We start from the raw sequence: 17,203 nt of genomic DNA on the forward strand, positions 1-17,203 counted from the left end.
TGACACCCTCAGGGATGCCCAGGCCAAGCCCTGTTACCCCCAATGCAACTGGCCATTTACAGCTGCCCCATCCATTTACAGCTTGTCCCCTCCACCGGTTGTGCTCCAAGGGGCCCTACATAGACATGCTGTGGGTCACCCTGGGGCTCTAGGTCCTTCTGAGATCCTGAAGTAGGTGCTGCAGCCCACAGGGGCCGTGTTCCCAGTGGGGCTGCACTGGGAAAGCTGTGCTGAGGTTGGTTAAAGTGGCTGCTAGAGGGCTCAGAGAGGATGTACTGGGACTATAGGGGTGAACTGCACTGGGATTGTGCAGAGTGTGAATGGAGGGGCTGCACCGGGGCTGAGGTGGCGGGGGCCGAACTGCAGCTGTCTGGGGCTGTGCTGGGACTGTGTGGGGGCTCCATAAGGGTGGTTTCATGGAAATGTCCAGATCTGTACTGAAGCTCTGTAGTGGCTGCATGGGCGGGCTGTGCTGGAGCTGTATTGGGGTTGTGGGGGCTGCATGGTGGGGTTTGCACAGGGGGTGTCCAATGGCTGGATAGAGGGGCTGCATCGGGGGTGTCTAGGGCTGCATGGGGAAGTTTCATTGGGGGTGTCTGGTGCCAGCGTGGGAAGGTTGCACTGGGGGTATTTGGTAACTGTGTAGGAGTGTTGCACAGGGGGTGTCCGGAGGGCTGCTTGGGAAGGGGGGAGAGGGAAGGAGGGCTGCTCTAGCGGGGGTGTTCGGGGCTGCATGGTGAAGCTTCACTGAGGGTGTCCGGCGCCGGCATTAGGGGGCTGCACCAGGAGCGTCTGGGGCTGCTGCCCGAACCCCGCTATCCTACTCCCACCCCGATTCTCCGTGTCGGGGCAGTGGGTCCCACCGGCGGGCCCCCAGGCTGGGTAGGGAGGAGCGTCCCGTCCGGTCCCGTTTCGTCCCATCCCGTGCTGTGCTGTGCCGCGCCGCGGCGTCCCGCCCCACGCCGTCCCGCCCTCCCCACCCCCCCCCTCCACCTCCCGCCCTCCCGCCCGGCCCGGCCCGGCCCGGCCCGCCGGGGCTGAGCAGCCGCGGGAGGCGCCGGCGCTGGGAGTCGCTGCGCTCGGCGCTGGGGCGCGGTGTGTTTGGGGGCTCCCAGTGGGGCAACGCGGACCGGCACCGGCTCGGCTCGGCCGAGGCCCTCCGGATCTATGCAGCTGTGAGCGGCGGGAGCAGAGCGGGATGGAGCGGCTCCTGGCGCCCGGCCTCATGGTGCTCCTGCTCCCCGCCCTGACGCGAGGTGAGGGCCGCCGGGACGGGCCCCTCCGCCGGCAGGAAGTTTGCTGAGAGCGGGGCTGGCCGCCGAGTGTGTCCCCGTCCCGGCTGGGCACCGGAGCCGTGCGCTGTCGGGGATGGGGGTGGGAAGTGGTCCCCGTGGGAACCGGGACTTGGTGCCGTGGGATGCCTGGGAACCGGGCTCGGCTCCAGCGGGAGAAACGGAGCTCGGTGCTGCCGGGGGAAGTGGGGCCGGAACCGTGGTGGGAGCGGGGCTCATCTCCGCGGGAGAGAGAGAGAGAGGGCCAGGGCTCGCTGTCCCGGAGGAGGTGGTGGGGGAAACTGTGCTCGGGGCCGCCGGGAACTGCAGCTTGGTACCGGGGGGTGCCGCGGGGAGGTGCGCTCGCTGCCGTCGAGGGGAGCGGAGCTCGGTACCGCGGTCGGTCGTGTGTAGCCGAGCTCAATACCGCGATCGGTCGGAGGGACCGGAGCTCGGTACGGCGGTCAGTTGGTGGGACCGGAGCTCAGTACGGCGGTCGGTCGTGTGGACTGGAGCTCGATACAGCGGTCGGTCGTACGGACCGGAGCTCGGTATAGCGGTCGGTCGGGGCGAACCGGAGCTCGGTACGGCGGCCGGCCATGGGAAGCGGAGCCCGGTACCGCGCGCGGCCGGAGCAGGGCGCGGCGGGAACCAGGGGAACCGGAGTTCGGGACGGGCTCGTCCCGGCAGAGGGGCGCGCAGAGCGGCCGCGCTCCTGCCTGTTGTTCTACGAGAGTTTTTGACCGTTTTGCAATTTTTAATCGGTTCCCTGTTTCTTGAAAGTCAGCCGAGCCCCCACCCCCGAGCGCCACCCCGGCCGGGCTGGGTCTGGGTGCTTCGCCGCAGAGCTCGCTCGAAAGGGGCAACCGGTGGGACCGGGGCAAAGAGCCCTGAAAGTGGCCGGAGGTGCGAGGCGGAGAGGGGAGCTGCCACCCCGCTCCCCACCTCGGGGCCGAGCGAGGAGTCTTATCCGGAGCAGAAGTGTCCTGGGAGGATGTGGGGAAGGGAAAGCAGCGAGACTGCCATCCCTCTGCTGTCTGGCACCCAGCTCCTCGGAGGGAAAGTTTGCAGAAAGTTGTGCCCAGCTGGAGCAGTCCCCAGCACCCCTCCTAGAATCCCCCGTGGGACATGTGGGGTGTCCCCGAAGTGCGTGGGGCTCGGCAGCCATTCAGGGGGGAGACGTTTGGTGATGGTGGTGGTGATGGTGTGAAGTCATCGTCACGCACTGTAGAACTGCTCTGTCTGCACACGCGTGTGGCAGAACTGGTTACTGTGAAGTGGGACCGAAGGGGAAGAGCGAGCTGGGGTGGGAATCGGAAGCGATTCTGGTGCTTTCAGCAAGTTGCTGGGGTAACTGCAGATTCAGGCTCCGAGGGACAGACAATGAAACCTTTACTCATAGCAAGTTGTGACGGGCGACTCATTTCGTTACCGAGTTAATGGTAACTTGTGGGCCCTCGGGCGGATGGTTTCCCAAATGGCATTTGTCACTCAAGGGCGTGATCTGGGCTTTCTCTCTGTCAGACCTCCTGCTGGAGGAGAAGGCAGAGCCTGCCCTCAAGCCCACCCCAAGTTTATTTTTAGGTGAGGCTCTTTGTGCCGAGGCCATGTGTTCCCTGCCTGCCTCCATCACACTGCCGGTGGAGACCACTGGGCACTGCAACCCCCATCACACCAGGCTGCGGGGTCTCGATGAGCCCACCCCTAGCCCAGGTGACACTAAGGGATGCAGCCTCCATCTCACAGGGCTGCAGGATCACAGTGAGCCTGCTGTTGGTCTGGATGACTGTAGAGGATGCAGCTCCTGTCTCACCAGACTGTGGGGTCTCTGAGCCTGTCCCTTGTCTGGGTGACACTAGAGGATGCAGCCCCCAACTCAATAGGCTGTGATGTCTTGGCGAGCCTGTCCACGGTGCAGGTGACACTAGAGGATGCAGCCCCCATCTCACCAGGCTGAGGGGTCTCGGCAAGCCTGTCCCCGGTCCAGGCGACACTAGAGGATGCAGCCCCCTCTGCTGCCCCCCGGACCTGCACTGTGGCTAACACCCTCCTTCTGTTTGCAGGTTTACGATGCACGCAGCCTGCTGAATCCTGCCTCAACGGGGGCAAGTGTGAAACTTTTCTCAACGGGACAGAGGTGTGCCAGTAAGTATGGAAGAGCCACAGGATTTTCATCTCCCCCCGACCAAAGTATTGCCATGAATGTTGACTTTGCTTTGAAGGCTCTGGATTTAATAGGGCAAGATGCGTTTTCTTTCCTTGAGTGGCAAGAATAACCTGCTTGTGTAGGAGTCGCCGCGAGTTTGGCAGGATCGGGCTTTGTTCCTAGCTGGGTGGAAAAACATGGGCAAAGGGCCATGTTTTGCTGGTGGTAACCTATGCAGACTGCCCTGCTGATGGAGCAGGAGGTAGGGCCAGCCTGCAGCACTTGTTGGACCGTCGGGCAGGGAGGGAGGCTGTCTGTCTGTCTGTCTTCCAGCTACTCCCTCCTGGCCCTGAAGCGTTGCCTTTCAGTTCCTTGCACCCTGGCACTTTGTGGGGCAGTGTCCAGTACACCTCCAATAAACCTTCAAGAGAGAGTTTTGTGGCGTGGCTCTGGCTGACGGAGCTGCCCCGTTGACGTCTGTTGGTCTGGGGGATATTGCAAGGGAGCACGGTCACCTCCACCCACAGCCCTGCTGGCACTGGTGCCAGGCTGCAATCCAGCCTGGCATTTCTGGCGGGACCTGGCACCCAGGCAGGGGCTTTCTCCGAGCCGATTGTGGGGAAAACGGATGTGTAAAGCGTTGGGGCTCTTTGAAGGACCAACCGACCCACCGCAGCGATGGCCGATTCACTCCAGGCTCCCAGGGAACAATAACCAAGAGAAATGAATAAGGCTCCAGCTCCCTTTTAAAACTATTCCATAAAAGAAATGTGAATGGGCAAGGCTCTGTTTTCCGGCCAGATTTCCCCTCTGCCTGTTGAACGTGGCCCGAGCTTGAGAGCAGGCGGGGAGACGTTCCCACCCACCCCAAATTTCCAAAGAGGAAGTCCTCGGCGGAGGAACCTGAAGGCATTTCCAATCCCAACCTGTTGAATGGCAGCTTCCCTTGACAATGTCTGTTGCTCTCCTGCAAATCCGCCTTGGGTGCCGTTACTCTGCCCAGTAGCCGGGCACCTCCCACCCCCTTCTCTCCGAGCAGAGCCCCCCAACCCTTTGGTACAAATAAATCAGCAAATCAATCAGGCACATGAGCAATTTAATGGACAAAGGCTGGGTCCCTTTGTGAGCCACTAATGAATGCACGCCACTTTTTTTTGCACAGAAGCCCTTACCAACGCTTGACGCTCTAAATCTTGTTTTCTTTCATTCAAAGAGCGACAGCTGGGATTCGGTCGAAATTCGGCAGCTATTGTTAAGGGAGGCAGATTAATGCTGTGTGACTAATCATGTATGGCTTCCCAGAATGCCCAACCCTCCACCCCCTCCCCAACCTTACACCCCTCCTTTTCCTTGTGGTCATTCTTCCCTTTTTTTTCCTTAAGTCTCTGCAACTCCTGATTTACATTTCATGTGCAGATGGTGATGGAATCTAATTAGATCTGATGTGTGCGAGCTCTATTTGGAGGAGAAGCCTCCAAAGCAGGCTTGGGGCAGGTTGTTTTTTAAGGGAAAAAGTTAACTTTCAAGAACTTCCTCGTTGCTAGCCGTGAATAACCACCTGGTTACGCCAGGATGGCTTCATGAGTGCGCGTGAGAGTTGGTTTTGCTGGAAACCAAGGTGCGCGCTCTCGGTGCTTGTCCCATGCAGGGTGCGCTCTGCCAGTGATGGGAGCTGCTATCAGAGCTCCTGCCAGGCTGGAGGAGGTGCAGCTTTCCAACGTATCTGATAGCAAACCCCTGGTTTTTTCACTTGTTCGAATATCTCTTTACGAGGAGTTTTGCTTCCAAGCTTCTTAAACAAAGCAGAGCCAAGAACACAGATACCAGACGCAGGAAAGCTTGGCACTGCCCTTTGGCGCCTGCGTGAAATGCACCATTTTGGCTGCTGGCCACATCTCCTCTCGGCCTGGCACTTAACAAAGTTTGGCCATAAAGCCCCATTGTGCTGCCCCCACAAATCCAATTAGAAAGTGGAGTGAAATAAATAGCGTACGAGGGAGACGCTGCTCCCGTGGACAGGCGCTTGTGGCGGGGAGGGAGCTCGTTCGGGTTACGTGAAGACGACTCTGATAACTCCCAAACCTGAGCTATCAGCCCCGCTACGGAAAGGGAATCGCTGGGGCGAGACGAGGAGCTGTTTCTGCTGGGGTTATTTCACGGTGATGGTGTGAAATCTCCAGGTGCTTTATCTTGCTTGTCCCTTTGCCAGGCTGTCCGGGGCACGCAGGGCTTTAATTGAATGCAGAGGACTGAGCATTTGATGGGCTGAAGGGCCAGCGACAGAAACAGCCTAATTAAGCAGCCTTTGGAACTGCTTCCCATCTTGGCAGAGGTAGCTGGGTCTTTTCAGTGTTGGAAGAGCAGCAGCAGAGTTTTGTGCATCTTGCCCCCAGCTGAAGGCAGGAGGTGTTTCTGTCCCACGCGTGGCACTCGCACCAGATGCGGAGCTTCGGAAGGGTCTGGTCCGCAGGCGGTGGCTGCTGGGGTGTTTGACGTCTGGTCCCACGGAGCTGGGGAGCTGTGGCTTTCCCAAAAAGGCCTTTGCCTTTCACTACAGTATTTTCCCAGACAAAATGAGAAGGTTTTCCAGTAGGTCCCTTTGACTTTTGATAGCTCCTAATTAGACTGTTGGATAACCATAGTTTTGACTGGCATCCCTGCAATGACTTGGGCTGATTTTAGATTGCCGTGCCATGTGACATTTATTCCCAGGACCTCCCTTGCTCCACTAGTTAAAAGCAGATGGCATAGAGGAGGGCTGAGCTTCCAACCCCGCTCCACCAGCCTGTCACCATTAAAGCCAGAGGAGCTGTGCCTGGGCTGTCGTGCTCTTGCCCAGAGAAGCAAAGGAGACGGCAAAGGAAAAGAATAAGTTAAATTAATCTCTGGTCTTGGGCTGAAAAGGGGGAAAAGTCGGCTTGCTAAAGTACTTCCTCTGTTTATGAATCAGCACAGCGCTGCAGTTCAGCCAGGCAGTGGCTCCTGAGCTGGTGCCTGTTGCCACCACCAGCTTCCATGGGCAGCGGGCCAGAAAGACTGGACGAAACCTTCAAAGGGAGAACCTTAGTGGGAAGAGAGGATTATTTTAGCTCAAAACTCTTCCAGGAGACAACCAGGAAGACCAAGAAGGGATCTAAGCCCTGCAGTTCTCACTGCCCTTCAAGTTACTCAACTGCTCAGTCATTGTTATCTCGTGGTAAAGGGCGGAAGTTTCCTTCTGGTTTGGGTTTTTTTTTTTCTCATGTGCTTTAACTCAACGTTATTTCCATGAAATAATAACAAAGAAAAAATGCAGTCTCCGTGCTGGAGAGGAAGAGGGTGGGGTATTGAACAATCAGCCAGAGGAAGCTCTTAAAGAAGTAGACGAGTGGTGATTCAGCCATGTTGAGAACTCTTGATGGCTCTTTTCGAGTCTGATCTCATTCTCGGGAAGAACAAGGTGGAAATGGGTAAGAGGGGAGATTAAAAACACAAAAGAGTCACCTGTTGCAGATTCCAGTAGAAGAGAAACTTAGCTGAAAAGTCCAGCTGGTGAGGTCACTGGGGCAGCAGCAGGGTTGTGCAGCCCTTTTCTAGAAGAATCTCTGTTTACATCTCTCTGCGCCGTGTCTTGATGGTTATCAGTTGTCTCAGGTGGTCCCACTGCCTCCTGCTAGCTTGCCTTGGGGATTTTATTGCTTGGACTGAGGGTTTTTTCTGCTTGATTTTTCTCATGTCTTGGATACTTGTGGTGGCCAGCCAGAAGGTTGTACTGTGTTCAGGCAGGGGCCAGCGTGTCCAGGAGGAGATATCTTTGCAGGCCCCTCAGCAGTACCAGCGGCACAGAGATGAGCAGAGGAGATAGGACGATGCCTGCTGAGATGGATTTGTTGAGAGGCTCCCAAGCATGCAGAGGTATTGGCAATGAGGTATTGGCAATGGCCATCATCACCTGAGATCAGAGAGGGCTGTTCCCCACCAGGGACTTGTCGCTCTTAAAGATGTGATGCAGTGCATGGGGCTCTGCTCAGGGTGTGTTTTATTCCACCAAAATCTCTTCCATCTCAACCACCTGACTTCCTGTCTTCCTACCTGCCAGGAGCCACAATATGTCCATTTGTTCCACCTGATTCTACATGCCCTGGTCTCACCTCCAAGGCTTTGCTGGGTTTTTTGTGCATGTAGCACGAGTGAGACACGTCTAAGTCACCGCAGGACCAAGCTATTCACCAATTAAGGGCTTGGATAACATAATCAGGAGGCAGTTAGCAAGTTTTAAAATAACATTGTTTGGAAATTAACCTGCTCTTTCCAGGCCTGGAGGGGTGGTGCCCCTTGTTTTGCTCGTGTTGGTAGGTGTCCCAAATGGTAACGGCGTGTGTACAGGAGTGGAATGTGAAATTTATAGAGCATCAGTGTGTTTAACGAGGGAGTAGCCTCAGGGTGCACTTACCAAGAGCTGGTAAGCTCTGGATCTGGATGGAGGCTTCTTCATGGTTAACACATTGCCAAACTCCAGGTGAAGGGTTTGGACCATGTATTGGGGCCACGGAGTGGAAGAGCCTCTGGGATACAACTTAATGCCCCCCGGGAAAGTAGGGCTGCAGTGGGGTCTCAGCTGAGTCCTGCCTCCATCCCAGGAGCCAAAAAGGTGATTGGGGTCTGTCTGCTTCACTGCAAGTCTGTGGCTTTGTGTTCAGCTGACTCCTGCTTGCCAGAGGGCACTTGGGCGGCTTGCTCACTGCTCGCCAGGCTGGTCTTGGGCTCCTGCAGCCCTTCCTTTGTGGTCCAGGGTTAAGAAGACCATCAGGCTGGAGAGGTGAACGTTTGGGGTGATTCCGAATGCTGAATGGTGTTTTCACCTCAGTGCGTGCCTTTGGCACACAGCTCTGAGCCTCAGTGCCTGGAAGTGCCTGTGCCAAAATTCTGCAGGTCTCAGAAGCTGCCTTGCTGCATGGTGCCCTCATGAGCCTGGATTTGCTGTGAGGAAGAGGCATCCCAACTTTCCATCTGTCCATGGAAAGGCTTCATCCTGCAGTGCTGGGTTCCTTGGGTTTGGCCTGAAGAGGTAGTAGCAGCAGGTTGACATTGCCACCATCCAAGGGCTGCTGGCCGTGGGTGTTGTGTTGGGTGGTCATCAGCCCAGGGCTCAGCTTGTGGGTTGGTCTGAGGGAAAACTACAGCTACTCACAGCAGCCAGAGATCCAGAATGAGCAGCAGAAATGCTACTCTGGTGTTGAGGGGCTCTTTGCATTTTCACTTCTTGGGTATCTGAACGTGGAGACATCCAGGAGCAGGAGCAGAACCGTGTGAGGGCCAGGGCCCTGCTTTGTTACCACCAGCATCGGCAGGTTCTGATCAGGGTTGCAGAGCTGGAGCTCTGAGTGGCTGAGGGAGCCCTAGTTGGATGTAGTAGCACAAACATCTTTGTGCATCTATTGTGTGTCATGTTGGGAAGCCCTTGCAGCACCCTGGTCGTAGTGACACCAGACCATGGCAGCTCTCATCTGCTTGCTTGTAGAGCTCAACAGTTAGAGATGGCCACCCAGGGACACTCCATCTTCACTTTGACATCTGAGTCTTGTTAGGGGAACAGCTCAGTGCTGCTTCTAGCTGGCCTTCTTGCCAAGGTGTGAAGGTGCCCTTTGTACCATTCTTGTCTGGACTTTGCCTTCCTCATTGCTCAGCAGCACTGGTACCTGTTGGGAGGGCTTCTGTCTACCAGTCTAGCTTGTGTCTGGCAGATCAGGTCCTCTTCCCTCACCTCCCTGTGTTGGCAGGTACCCTATGGACAGGGGTCTGCAGGATGGTGTTGGGGTTTCCAAATACATCAAGGAAGGATTGCTTAGTGCCTCAGTTTCCTCCATTTGCTTTGTTTATCTGAACCAAAACCTATCCTGGTGTGAGCTGGAGCAGCAGGACCCTCCAGGCATATCCTGGCTTGTGAAGGTGAATTAGGAGAGGAAGGCATCCACTGGTAAATGCAGCGCTTGGTGTGAGAGGTGCAGGATCGGGACCACAATTAAAGTCCTTATGAAGGGCTGGGAATGGGGAAGAGAAGTTTGGCTGATCCATCTGGGGAGCTCTGCTCCATAATAGAACAAACAGGATATTTCCATAAGGGAAAAGATTCCCTGAGAGGGTGCCAGAGCCCTGGAGCAGGCTGCCTAGAGAGGCTGTAGTCTTCTCTGGAGAGATTCCAAACCCATGGGCAACCTGCTCTGGGTGATCCTACTTTAGCAGGGACTAGATGATCTCCAGAGGTCCTTTCTGAACCCCACCATGCTTCTATGGGATCCTGTGATTTTCAGCTGGAAGGGACCTGCAGTGATCATCTAGCCCATCTGATGGGGCAGCATCCTGCCCAGCACCCCAGGCAGAGTGGGGCTCCTGTCCCACATCTGTCTTTGCAGAGGGCTGTTGGGAGCAGGACGTGGGTGAGCCCTGAGCCGTGCTGGCTGCGGGCGAGCTTCTCTTGCACAGCAGTAATTAATGCCTGCTTTAAGCTTTCACCCATCACATCCTCCCCTTCCCCCACAGCAGCCTGGAGTTAATATTGGAAGGGCCAGTTAAAGAGTTAATGTTTAGGTGCTGGTTATTAGGCTCTTGCACATTTCCAGCAAAGGGAGCAGGGTTGCATTTTAATGGGAAACTTTCACGCTCAGTCAAGTTGCAAAAATTTATTTGTGCCCAAGTCATTTTCTTTTAACAAGTTTTCACCCTAATTCCCTTCCCCAAAACCTGAATTTAATGGTATTTATATGGGAAATGGATTTATTAAGTTTTAATGATGCTATAACGTTGCCCTGATTTAATAGAAGGGGCATGCTGCAGGGAAGCAGCTGTGTGGTGGTGGGCTGGGAGGACTGGGTAGACTGGCTCCTGGTGGGAGAGTGGTGCCTTGGTCGGGGTCTGAAGTTGACTAGCTGAGAGCAATGGTGCCAGGCTGTGCTTGGACTTGTGCAGGATCAGTCCCAGGGTGTTGTGAGGGCTGGGGCTGCAGTGCCGAGCCTTGCCTCCTGCTGCTGATTCCTCCTCATGCAAACAGTATGGTTTGGGTTGGAAAGAACCTTAAAGACCATCTAGTTCCAATCCCCTTGCCATGGGCAGGGTCACATATCACTAGAGCAGGTTGCTCAAGACCCCATCCATCCTGGCTTTGAACACCTCTAGGGAGAGGTCAGCCTCCTCTGGCTCTTGGTGTGATGTGACCAGGACTGTCCTCAAGAGGAGCAGTCGAAGGAGGATCTTCACTTTGTCAGCTGCTCTCCATGCCAAGAGAGCTGGCATCAGCATGGTGATGGGGACCCTGGAGACCTTCAACTCCCTACCAGCATCACTACTTGGGGGACTGAGTGCTTGTGGGCATGCAGGGGTTCATTTTAAGATGGAAATTACCTGCTGTCAATGAGCAGGACAGCAGGTCTCCAGTGCTCCCACCCCACTGGTGCAGCCTTGTGCAGATGGATCAGAAAAAGACCCTCCCAGAGGCACTTATGGCACGTTGACCCACCAGACATCTCCTTCTGGGGCAAGTGGAGGAATGTGGCTGTCGATGGCGGGATGTGCAGCTCCCACCCTCGCAGCCGCTGCCCATCAGCAGCCGGAGCCCTGCATGTCGGCTTTGGGGCGGGCTGGGAGAGTGACCCTATGGAGGAGCCGTCCCAGAGAAGGGGGGGACACGACTGTCCCCGGCCCCCAGCCCCTATTAAAATGTTAGACACAGACCTCCAAGTCAAAAGGCAGGGCGACAGACGGCCCTTTCACAGGGCCTGCTGCTCCCCACAAAAGGAGGGTTTCCAGGGGAGGGGGGCAGGAATGCAGGCTGCGGCCGGAGGGCAGAGCCGCCACCATTGTCCCGCTCCCTCGGCGAGGGCGTCATGTTGACACAAGGATTTCTGCCGGCAAAAGGTGTCAGAGGCAGAGTCTTCCCTCCCTCCCTCTCCGTTTCCTTGGTTAAACTCACCAGCGACAGCAATCCCGGGATAGAGATCCTGGGAGCACATCTCCTCCAGCTCAGAGCTCCTTCACATCCCTCAGCCTGCGGATTCCAAGAGGCTGAGGGTTTTGTTGCTACTAAGTGATTTGGGGAGTTTTGCTTTGCTTGCAAAGCTTCGTGGTTGTGAGGCTGGGAGAGCTGGATCCATCAGTGGCCGTTGCAACCTTTGCCCACTCACCATCCCACCAAAGCAGCCCCAGCATGAAGTGCTCTGGCTGTGGGGAGGGTTTGTGCTGCGGGGGCACCCTTGTGCTCTGCCAAAACCCCCTCCTCTCCTCCTGTTTATAAATATCAGAGCTAAATATAGCTTGTTTAAAGTCCTGGTGGCTATTCAGATCCTAATCTCAGGTTTTATGTTCAGGATTAGATGAGTGGGATGGAAGGGTCACGCGTGTCCTGGGTGGGAGTTTTCCATATTTGGCTCTCTGGCAGTGCAGTGTTTAGCCAAAACTTGCTTTGAGGGGGAAAAGGGGGGAAAAAATGAGAGTTCATCATCATGTAATGAGATAGTAACACCAACACTGTGTGCCAGAGCTCCTGGGAGCATGGCAGAGTGAATTCAGCCTGCACAGGCAGTGAGTGTGGGCAGCACTGTGTCCAGAGTGGGTGAAAATGGGGATTTACCCCCAAAAGGATGGAGAAAAGGGTAAGGGGCCTCAGGCACCAGCAGTGGTGGATGGCAGATGAGCTGGGGAGGTGGAAATTCCTCATCTCCCCCAAAAGGATGGAGAAAAGGGTAAGGGGCCTCGGGCACCAGCAGTGGTGGATGGCAGACAAGCTGGGGAGGTGGAAATTCCTCAGCTCCCCCAAATTTCAACTTTTTCTTTTGCTGGCTTGAAGAATGAAATATTTTTAAAGGGGAAAATGTTTACAGATGAAAAATTGCAGCAGGGAGTAGTGGGAGAGGGTGCTCTGGAATGTAGCAGTTGCTGGGTGGCACCATGGGGGGAAGGCAGAGCTGGGCACCTTACAGGTGTCACCAGTGTGGGCACCTGCTCGAGGAGCTGCCCCAGGACCACAGAACCATAGTATCACAGAATCATCTGCCAGGCTCAGCCAGGTTGTCTTCCCTGGGGATCCTCTGCTGGAAGCTCATCCTTCACCCCATAAACAGGCTCCTCCAGGAGAAGGAGCAGGGACTGGGATGAGTGGGAAGAGCAGGGCTCGGCACGGGGCAGCCTCCTCCCACAACCAGTGGGGGCTGTGCAGCTTTACACCGGGAGAGGATGTAAAAAACATCCACTGGAGCTAAAAACAAAATAGTAATATTTCATAGGAGCCATTGTTGAGGGTGGGAATGAGGCAAGTTTTGTCTTGGTCCCTTCCTTCGACATCTTTCATGTTTATTGTGAATGAAGCTCCATTCAAAGGCAGCTCCTTCCCAGGTAGCCAGGGCCACTTTGCTTAGTAATGGGATTATATTGTTTTTCATTACAATGGAAACTTTGATTCCCAAACCATCCTGACTAATGTCTGCCCTAAGAAACAAAGCCATTTGTTGGGGTTTTTTTTGTTGGTTTTTCTTTTTTTCCCTCCCCTCTCCCCTTGAAGCTGGGAGGAGGAACAGAGCTCTGAGCAGGTTTTTTCCCCCCTGACTTCTGTCCATAAGTATATCCAGTTTTGAGAATTCCTTTAGTTTCTCTCCAGATGAAAGTCTAGGTCTTAAAATCTCAATTAGATGGCTTGGGCTAGGTCAAAAATGAACTGGAACAACACACACACACACACACAAAAAAAAACCCCAAACCAACATCAAAGACTGTGGATTGCAGTTTGCTTTTTGTAATTAAACAGGACTGGGGATCTGCTCTTGCTTTATTAACCTGGTGTCACTCGAAGGAACCTGCTGCTTTGCCAACCACCCTCCCAGTGTGAAACTCTGGTTTTTTCCCAGGCTGGTGTCCCAGAGTGTTTAATAAAGCAGAGCCTGGGCAGAAGTTCATAAAAAACCCCACTGGTTTGGTTTAGTGCTGGGTTTTGGTGTTGGGAGATGCGTCACGGCTGGTGGAGATGTTTGTGTGGCCACGCTGGCACCGAGGGCTTTGGGGTGCATCACCCAGCTGGGGTGCCCCATGGGGGCACGGGGGAGCTGGGTAGCTCTGCCTCCCCTTCCTTGGCTCTCCTGTGAAACCTTTGGGTTCTTAACGGGTGCCAGAGCAAAGCTGCAGGTGAGGTGTGGTGAGCCTGGCCATAGCTGCTGCCGGGAGGGGTCTCAAGTGCCTCCCTGAGCCCCTGGCTGTTAGAGCAGGAGGGACATCCACGGTCCTGCATGTCCCAGGGCAGTGTCCAAAAGTGTTCCTTGTTTCCCTGCACCCATCTTGTCCTGCCAGTTTCAGGAGTGCCTTGCCATCCTGAACAGGGTGGTGATGCCACAGTGGGAACTGAGCAGGAGATAGGACCAGGATGCAGGGTATTGAGCTTTGCTTTCCAAGCTTTTTGGCTCTGGAATGCACTCCCACACTTGGTGAGGCATATCTGAGGTGAGGTGATGCCATTGGGAAGCCATCCCATAGTCAGTTGTACAAAAAAGTGGTCTCCAGTGGTGCTCCATGCAGGAACCCATGGCTCGTGGGGAGGCAATGAAATGAGATGGGATGGGAAGCTGGAGTAAGGAGCGGATCCCTTAGTGATGAGGAGACATATCCCAGAGCACCAGCCCTTTCTCTGGTTGGATTGGAGCTGTGGAAGATCAGGATCCTCCAGGCTGGCACCAAGCAAGTATGTCTTAGGGGAAAGGGTGTAACTTCAGGAGGAAGCTGGGGTATTGCTTCCAGGCTGTGCCAAGTGGGAAGCCACTGGCACAACTGGAAAAGTGACTCTTGTGTGTGGATGCCTCACGGAAAGCAAGTTGAACGCCCAGGGTCTGCACCTGTTGGAGCTGTGCAGGGGAAGGGGTGAAAGGAGGCAGTTGTGGTTCCCCTTCATCAGCCTAAGGATGACTGACAGTTACCCTGAGAGGTGTGGGCACAATGGGGCTGGGTGGTGTCACTGCTCTGCAGCTGGGAGCAGCAGAGGCTGTGGTCCTGTGAGGAAACTTTCCTGGTGGTGATTTCTCCTTCCCTCAGCTGTTGCCAGCATACACATGAAACCTGAGTGTCCTGCTCGTGTTTGGCCACTTGCTTCACTCCATGGGGTCCAGACCACACTGGCACAGGCATCCACTTGGTCATGCAGCATTTGCAGAGGGCTTTGTGCGTGTTGTGGTCCCTTGGTGGGGACCTTCTGCACCTTGCAAAGTCACAGTTGTGGTTTCTCAGCCAGCTCTGCACTGTGGTAGCGCTGCTGGGGACTCTGGGGTGCAGGGACAATGACTTGTCTGGGGTGGCTGCTCTGGGCCATGAGCACTACAGAGCATCCCATACAGCCCAGCCTGCATCTGGGGACAGGTAGCAGGGTGGGGGCCTAGGTTTGCTGCTGCCCCAAAGGCAGTGGGGTCTCTACTGGCCCCACTAGTCTCAAGTAACCCCAAAATGGGGCCTGGGTAAAGACCCGAGCCTCCCCTCCTCAGCTTTCCCACGGTGCTCATACCTTGGGGAAAACAGCCAGGGCCCTTTATGCTTCCAGCAGATGAGGGTGAGGAAGAGGTTATGTGATAGCAGTGCAGATAAGAGGCAGCCTGGATGTGGGGCCAGCAGCCGGCATGGGGCTGCCTGCCAGTCCTCTGTCCCCTCCCACAGCTGCCCCCTGGACCTGCCCCCCTTAATGGGATGAGGATGGGGGGCAGCCCCTCTGTGTCCAATGTTCATGCTTCAGCTTGTCTCTGGTTTGCATTTTGCTTGTTGGCTTATTTTGTGCTTTTTAAGCCTAAAGTGGGTTTTGACTCCAACCCTGCTATAGTCCCAGCCCTTGGGGGGGACACCCTGGGGCCAAGCAGGAGAGCATTGGGTGGTGGGAGCGTGGCTGCTCTCAGCTGTGGGCTAATGCAGTCTGAGCCCCCTCCCTGCATCCAGGGCAGCCCCCATGCACCCAGCACCTCTGAAATACCCCCCAAGAGCTTGGGCTGTGCCGGTGCAGGGCTGACACATCCCAGATTTGAACAAAGCCCCCGTGCTGCCGTGCGGGAGCCGTGCCGGGGTGGGCTGTGGGAGCGCCTGGGTGTCATCTGTGCTGGCCGTGGCAGATGGCAGCTTAGCACAGAAAGGAAAACATTAGTCTTGGGTCAGAGGTCACAGAAACATCTGCCTCGGGATGCTTTCAGTGCCTGCATTGCTGCGGAGGGACAAAACCTGTTGCTGGTGGGGTGGAGGAAAAGCTTTGCGCGCTGCGAGCGAGGAGGAAGCGAACAAAGGGCCGGCAGCGCGCGCGGGGACGCACACAGGGAGCAGCCAGAGCGGGGGCTGTGGCGGGTCTGAAATGGGCACCTCAGCTTTGCCAGCACTGCTCGGGGGGTGTGTGTGGGGGTGCTGGGAGCCACGGTGCCTGGGCAAGGATGTGTCGTGCAGAGCTGGGGCAGCAGCGTGGCACAGAGCTTGTTTGCTCTCTGGTATTTCTGCAGCTCGGTTGAGGTGGAGGTTGGAAGTGACCTGTGGAGATCATCTGCTCCGATGCTCCATGGTTCTGTGATCTGCCAAGCTTTTCTGCAGCCTAGCTGAACTAACTTCAGCGTTGGGTCACTGTAACTCGTGAAGGATGTGCAGCAGACACAACAAATGCACGTGCCCACGCTGAGCAGATCCAGATTTGGCTTGGGCCGGGCGCTGGGAGCAGGGTGGGAATTTGGGGCCGCTGTTCCCGTTCCCAGGCCATCCCCTGGGACTCACTGTCTGACCTTGGACAAGGCCTTCTCCATCGCCCTTCACATCGGTCATGAATCGTGCTGGAGATTTATGGGTTGGGAGCATGGTGCATGATTAATGGCGCTCCCCCCTCGCAGCAGTTTGCTCTCCGGGCGCGGGAGCTCGCTCGGGGCCGGTGCGGAGGGGGAAGATGCTTCACAGCCCAGTGTCGTGAGAATCCAACCCCCAGCCTCTGCCTGACCCCCCGAAACAAAAAGCCACCAGGATGGACAGCAGCTCCAGACACTCAAGGGGTGTAAATCAGTGGGTTCACACCTGCAAGGAGCACATGCAGCATCCCTAGCCACAGGGTTGGGGACCAACTGCTGTATCACTGTCCCCTGTCCTGTTTGGTGCTTTGGGGACAGCCCCAGTCCCTTGGTTATGCCATGTAGAGAATACCCTAGAACTGAAGGGTTATGAGACCCTCCTCTCTGACTTGCTCCTTGTGCCGGCAGAGGCAGCAGTGTGCACGGGAGCCTGGCTTGGCCGTCACTGCAGTCAGGATGCCATCACTCCCTGTCACCATCCAAACCGGAGGGGTGGGTCACAGCTGGAGTGTTTGGTGCCTCTTCAGCAGGTTATTGAGTCAACGGAAACGTTTCTCAGCTGCACGCTCAGGGGCAGGACAGACATTGGTATTTTTAGCCATTCCTGCCTGGATGGGGCCTGCGTCATGCCTGGGGCTGGGAGTGTGGAGGTGTTGGGGTGATGGTTGGGCTCGAGGATCTCAAAGATCTCTTCCAACCTCAACAGTTCTATGGCTTCACTGGCCTCTCTGGGGATGCTGCAGAGGCTCCTCAGGTCATCAGGAGCTCAACCACCTTTCACTGCCTCAGAGCTGCTTTCTAATGGCCCTTCTGAGCTGTTTTGATCCTGGAGCACCCGCCCTGTCCTCGGCCGACACATATATCTATAATTAAAGCATAGCTTTCATGTCTCTTATGGTAATTTCCATAAGCTGCTTGGGGTTTGGTTTGGGTAGCCCTTGCTTGGGAAATGCCAAAGGAAAAACCACAAGGTGATCTTCACC

General features: G+C 55.7%; 1 protein-coding gene across 2 annotated transcripts in view; it reads left to right on the forward strand.

Annotated features, from left to right (window-relative positions):
• The first annotated feature begins 1,042 nt into the window (after positions 1-1,042).
• NOTCH1 (notch receptor 1) overlaps positions 1,043-17,203 on the forward strand; it is a 46,623-nt gene continuing 30,462 nt past the window's right edge. For both annotated transcript variants that reach the window (XM_054174218.1, XM_054174219.1), the window contains exons 1-2: positions 1,043-1,256; positions 3,335-3,416. In XM_054174218.1, coding sequence (XP_054030193.1) covers positions 1,199-1,256; positions 3,335-3,416 — 140 coding nt within the window. In that variant the 5' untranslated portion in view covers positions 1,043-1,198. The remainder of the gene's footprint in view (positions 1,257-3,334; positions 3,417-17,203) is intronic.

This window comes from Dryobates pubescens, chromosome 29 (genome assembly GCF_014839835.1).
Source record: "Dryobates pubescens isolate bDryPub1 chromosome 29, bDryPub1.pri, whole genome shotgun sequence".
In the NCBI taxonomy this organism is placed as follows: domain Eukaryota; kingdom Metazoa; phylum Chordata; class Aves; order Piciformes; family Picidae; genus Dryobates; species Dryobates pubescens.